Below are 6,304 nucleotides of genomic sequence, written 5' to 3' on the forward strand. Positions count from 1 at the left end.
AAACTGTCTACTTTTACACAAAAACTCCTGTCGGTTAGGTACGACCGGAACCAGTTGAGGGCGACGCCCTTAATGCCCACACAGTTCTCAAGACGAGTGATTAAGGTGGCGTGGTCGACGGTGTCGAACGCAGCAGACAGATCTAAAAGCACCAGGACAACATATGCAAGATGCACATATGTATACATGAAAGTAAAGATAACTTGTAAATAGCAGCAGTTTTTCCAATGTATTTAAAGGTATATGCTCTGTTTGTAGGTAGGTCTATGTACAGATGTCCAGACCATATAGTATAAATAGTACAGGAATACTCATATGGTTGACAGTCTTTATGGTGGTTGTCTTCCATTGGATGTCCTTTTTTTGTCACAACAGCTCTCTCTCTCTTTCTCTCTCTCTCTCTCTCTCTCTCTCTCTCTCTCGCTCTCTCTCTCTCTCTTTCAGTGCATGCGAGCTCAGCCAATCAGCGTGCAGTGACGCAGCGCTGAAAGGCGGGAGCATCATATTTAATAACACACCCACCCAGATGTTCACTTGCTGCAAGACGCGCTTTCTCTTCAGCCGCAACCCCTGGAGGTCTTCCCCCCCACCCCCCCTCTCTCTCTCACTCTCTCTCTCTCTCTCCACCTTTCCTCTCTTGTCACCTGTCCGTTCGATAGACGCTGTGGATATTTGTTTGTGTCCTTTATAGTGGATGATTCACCACTCGCGGGGACTCCCCCCTCCCCACCTCCTCCACCCGTGACATAGAAATGGCTGCTCCGCGCGCGTGAGGACCCGATGCGCGCCTCCGGAAGCAGTTCGCCGCGGGCGGCCGCGTGACGAGGAGGATGCGGCTGGCGCAAGTCGAACCCACTCGACCCGGTCCACCTGGACGCCCCCTTTGAGCTGAACTCTGATGCTGAAACCCCACCGCTTGAACGCTGAATCCCCGACCCAAGACGGCAAGTGAAGATGGGTCCTTGGTGTTGAATGTGGTTTTCTTTAGACTGGCGTCCAGTCTGATCAACATCGTCAGTGATGTAGTCAGCCTGTGCATCTGCGTGCTCATCATCTGCAGTAAGTACTCCCATCTGCTCAAAAGGGAGACCATGAAGATGATCCTCCTGAGGAAATTCCGGGTCCTGATCCTCATGGTGTTCCTGGTGGCTTGCTCCATGCACATCATGATCGACCTGCTGCCCAAGCTGGAGAGGCACGGCGCCGCCGGCGGATGCTCCTGCTCGCACACGCCCAGCGAGGAGCCCGGCGGCTGGGCCGCCAAGCAAGGGTGGCCCAACAAGCACACCCTGCGCATCCTGCAGGACTTCAGCAACGAGCCCAGCGTCTCCAACGTCTCCTCCCACTCCCTGGAGAAGGTCCCCGTCATGGCGGGAGACAAGTCTCCGGGGTTCAGGAGGTTGGAGCTCTACGGGCAGCGCGGGGACAGGAAGCGGCAGTTCATCCAGGGCGCCACCATGAGCAAGAACACGCCGGTGAAAGGGTCAAGGCTGGCCTCCTTGTATGAACACTCCTTATACAAAAGGCCCCTGCCGGCGCTCACGGACGAGGACACGCTCTTTAACGTCAACACAGACATCCGCTTTGACCCCAAAGCAGCAGAACAAGACTGGTTAAGTATTTTTTTCTTTAAAAAACAACCCTCAAACACATGATTAAACCTTATACTCTCACACAGGAATGGCAAAGGCAACCCGGACGAGTTCAGCCCGACCGGAGAGCTGACGGCGGACACCTATCCCAACTGGCTGCGCTTCCACATCGGAATCAATCGTTACGAGCTCTACTCGAGACACAGCCCCGTCATTGACGCCTTACTCAAGGACCTAGTCACCCAGAGGATCACCAGTGTGGGTGAGTACTCTAGGGCAGTGGTTCTCAAATGGGGGTACGCGTACCCCTGGGGGTACTTGAAGGTATGCCAAGGGGTACGTGAGATTTTTTCAAAATATTCTAAAAATAGCAACAATTCAAAAATCCTTTATAAATATAAATAAAAACCTATCTTTTTTTCCAAATAGTTCAAGAAAGACCACTACAAATGAGCAATATTTTGCACTGTTATACAATTTAATAAATCCGAAACTGATGACATAGTGCTGTATTTTACTTCTTTATCTCTTTTTTTCAACCAAAAATGCTTTGCTCTGATTAGGGGGTACTTGAATTAAAAAAAATTCACAGGGGGTACATCACTGAAAAAAGGTTGAGAACCACTGCTCTAGGGCAGGGGTCCCCAACCTTTTTTGCACCAGGGACCGGTTTAATGTAGGCATTATTTTCACGGACCGGCCTTCCACGTGTGGCAGATAGATATAGCAAATAAGTGCATGAAAAATGAATACATGAACAAACTCACCATGACATTCAATTAGTGGGAGCCCCTGGCTTTTTCCCTTTGCAAAAAAGCTCTCCATAGACTTTAGTTTTTTGCTCATTTTTGCTAGTAGTAGGCTTTGTTTTGGCTTTAGTATCTGATGGGTTATAGGTGATACATCACATTTAAGGACAAGAGCATGGATATATAGTATAAGAAAGGTAGAAATACTTGACATTAGTTCCAATAGATTTCTAAAAGTTATGTATTCATATTTTGTGCAATATTTCATACATAAATACACCAATGGTCCAATTTTACGTGCCCAAATACATCCGTTATTGCTAACTACTTATGTAATAGGACGATCTGCAATAATACCAGCGCTTAAACTTACTAGGCCAAAGGAGATGGGTATTTATTTCCTTCAGCACAATTATTATATGCAAAAATGTAGCACTTCTCCATCTGCTTCATACACATTAACTCCTATGGTCACTTTGTTCCTGATCTGCCCTGATCTTCGGTCATCAACTTGCCGCGGACTGCAGATGGAACCTAGCTTTTGGCTACGATTTGGCACCTTAACATTTTATATGTTTATTAATGTGCATTGTCCCATGTAACAAAGATATAACAAATATAACAAATGGCAACTTCCTATTAGGAGTTTTGTAATACCTCTATGAACATGCTTATTGGTGTGTCTGGTGGGACTGGCGGAAGTTAAGTAGGAGAAAATGCTGTCGGTTATAAATTATTTAATGTCTCTGTGCGGCCCGGTAGCAAATGCGTCATGCACCGGCACAGGTCCCCGGACCGGTGGTTGGGGACCACTGCTCTAGGGCAGTGTTTTTCAACTAGTGTGCCGTGAGATATTGTCTGGTGTGCCGTGGGAAATTATGCAACTTCACCTAATTGGTCCAAAAAATATTTTTTGCAAATCAATAATTATAACCTGCAAATAATGTGCCGTTACTTAGTGTCTCTGCTGTGTAGAGCTCGGCAGGGTAACCATGTAATACTCCATATCAGTAGGTGGCAGCAGGTAGTTAGTTGCTTTGTAAAAGTCGAAATGTGTCGGGTGAGACGAGGATGGTTTGTTGTGATCCCAATATGCAGACCACAGCGGGAGGCAGTATGCAGGTAAAAAGGTATGTAATGCTTAAACCAAAAATGAACAAAAGGAAAAGGAAAAGGCATTGAAGCATAGGGATGGCTATGCAAAACAAAAGTAAAGCTGAACTGGCTACAAAGTAAACAGAAACAGAATGCTGGACGACAGCAAAAACTTAAAGTACATCCGCACATGACATGACAATCAACAACGTCCACACAAAGAAGGATAGCAACAACATAAATAGCCTTGCTTGCTAACACAAAGCAGGTGCGTGGAATAGCGCTCAAAGGAAGACATGATACTGCCACAGGAAAACACCAACAAAACAGGAAGGGCCACCAAAATAACAGCGCAAGACAAAAACTAAAGCACTACACAGGAAAACACCAACAAACTCAAAATAAGGCACGACGACCTGGTGGAGTTTCATTTGTAACGTTTTCTGCTGGTGGTGTGCCTCCGGGATTTTTTTATGAAAAAAACGTGCCCTCCCTCAAAAAAGGTTGAAAAACACTGCTCTAAGAACACTTCACTCCAGTCATACTATTATAACGCTGACACTGTTGTCTCGTTTAAACAATTTCAATTAAAATGAACAATCTCGTAAGACGCGCATACATGCCAAAAATAATCTTTGTTTACGTTAATGGTTTGGTTGAACTGCTTGGCTTTAACCAATGCAGTGCTTGTTCATACTTTATAGGATTTTAGTTAAAAGGTACAAAATTCCCGTTATATAGAGGATATTCGACTTTGTGTCTGAGCAGTGCTCAAAGGTGCACATCAACTGTCCAACCGAAATATTTACATTTACAATTATATTTGTTTCCTGTGTAGACGAGGCAGAAACAAAGTGTAACAATATATCAACTATTTTTTGCTCAAACGGCACAATTGTCGTCTTCCATTGTAGCTCAGACCTACTTCCTGTCTACGGCACTAAGCCTTCTAGACCTCGGGGAACATGCTTTTCTTGCCGTACTAGAACATGCGGTGTAGCGGATGGCTTCACTGTGACTACAGTGGGAGAAAATGAAAGACCAGTGTTTTGTTTTCTTTAATGGTAATAAAGATACAATGTTATGCAAAAGGGTACTTATTATAATTCTATAGACAATTTATGATATTTATAATTGCGGTGGAAAGTGGGGGCGCACCAAAATGTTCTTATTCATGCGGGGGGGCCTAACAGAAAAAAATTGAGAAGCACTTGATAAAGGTTACAAACAACACTTAAAGTATTGATAACAAATTCATAAAATCACAAGTGGATTCTTAAAGTGGACTTACAATATTAACAAAAAATCAACCTCAGAATATTGCAACTTTTTGAAAAAGCTGCAGCACATTTAGGCATTTGAAGGCAGCAACGATCACAATAAAAGCCTGCAAAATCATGGAGAGACTGATTTACAGTTAGGTTGAACTGTAAAACATACCACATTTAGAAACACTTTTTCCCCATTGGAAATACGCAGTCAAGCATTCCTCATCATAAAGCATTGAATTTTTATATAGTGTTAAAACAAGTTAACCACTGTTATAAATACACTACACACAGCCTTAACTTCATTGAAAAATATGCAGCAGATGTGTTTTATATTTTCAAATTTGCACTTTTCACAGAACTGTCAAGAGAATTTAAAAACTGGTAAAATTCAAGAAAAAAACCATAAAACTAGTTTTATATGTAAGTCTTCATGCTTACTTGCCATACATGAGGATCTTCGACTTGTCTTATAGAGGATATGTGAGTATAGTGTTTTTTCCCCCCTACGCATACAGAACATCTTGGACTTGTGTTTCTGCAGTAGATGCTTAAATGCAGAAGAGCGCTCCTGTATATATATGTGTGTGTGTGTCTATGTGTATATATATATACCACAATATGACAGAAGCCCTTATATATATATATATATATATATATATATATATATATATATATATGTAGAAGATCTGTGTGTTTTTGCAGTATATGCTTAAAAGCAGATTGTTGACTAATGCTTTTGGTGTAACAGAGGGTGCCCAAAACAACTAAGCGCTAAGAAAATGTTGGACTTGCAGATTTGTGGTAGATGCTTAAACTTCGTCAGTTGTTTATTCAGGACAATGATGAACAATCTGATTTACGGTTTGTAAATGAGCCAGATCATAGCGTATTTGCTCATTTACATGTGTAGTCCCAAAACATAAAAACAAAAACACAGAAGGACGATAAAACATTACAATGTCAAAAACACAGACACGAAAAATTTAAATAAATGAAATTAGTCATGACTGGACGACATGACTGGGTATTTTTAAGAAACAATTGAAGATGCTTTTTAAAAGTGTAAAAAGTAGGACATTCTCTAATGTTGCTGGGATGTCTGCTTCTAAAATGACTTCCTTGGACTGACAGAACTGAAAGGCAGCATAGCTTTTCAATCTTATAGAAAATCTTGGACTTGTGTTTTTGCAGTAGATGTTTCAAAGCAGCAGGGCACTTCTGTCATAGAGAATATTTTAGCCAAGTATTTTTAGCGGGAGGTGCATAAAAACAGCTGAGTGTTCCTGTTATATAGAGCATCTTTGACTTGTGTTTTTGCAGTAGATGATTTAAAGCAGCAGGGGTTTCCTGACAAAAAATGTTAAATAGTGTTTTTGCAGTAGGTCCTTAATAGCTTCACTGCTCCATTCGTCATATGTAGGATCTTTGACTAGTGTTTTTGCAGTAGATGCTTAAAAGCAGCAGAGCACTCTTGTCATAAAGAGGATCTTTGACTCACATTTTGTGAATTGGATCTTTACAATCAATAGAAAAGTTATAGACATCTATAAGTAGCAACATATATGGGCCTCTGCTTCAATTTTGGACTTTAATTACT

At 42.1% G+C, this 6,304-nt stretch overlaps 1 protein-coding gene across 1 annotated transcript in view; it reads left to right on the forward strand.

Moving 5' to 3' along the window:
• The first annotated feature begins 596 nt into the window (after window positions 1–596).
• fam20cb (FAM20C golgi associated secretory pathway kinase b) overlaps window positions 597–6,304 on the forward strand; it is a 136,701-nt gene continuing 130,993 nt past the window's right edge. The window contains exons 1-2 of the mRNA XM_061967444.1: window positions 597–1,612; window positions 1,679–1,854. Of these exons, the coding sequence (XP_061823428.1) occupies window positions 1,092–1,612; window positions 1,679–1,854 (697 nt within the window). The 5' untranslated portion in view covers window positions 597–1,091. The remainder of the gene's footprint in view (window positions 1,613–1,678; window positions 1,855–6,304) is intronic.

This window comes from Nerophis lumbriciformis, linkage group LG11 (genome assembly GCF_033978685.3).
Source record: "Nerophis lumbriciformis linkage group LG11, RoL_Nlum_v2.1, whole genome shotgun sequence".
Lineage (NCBI taxonomy): Eukaryota > Metazoa > Chordata > Actinopteri > Syngnathiformes > Syngnathidae > Nerophis > Nerophis lumbriciformis.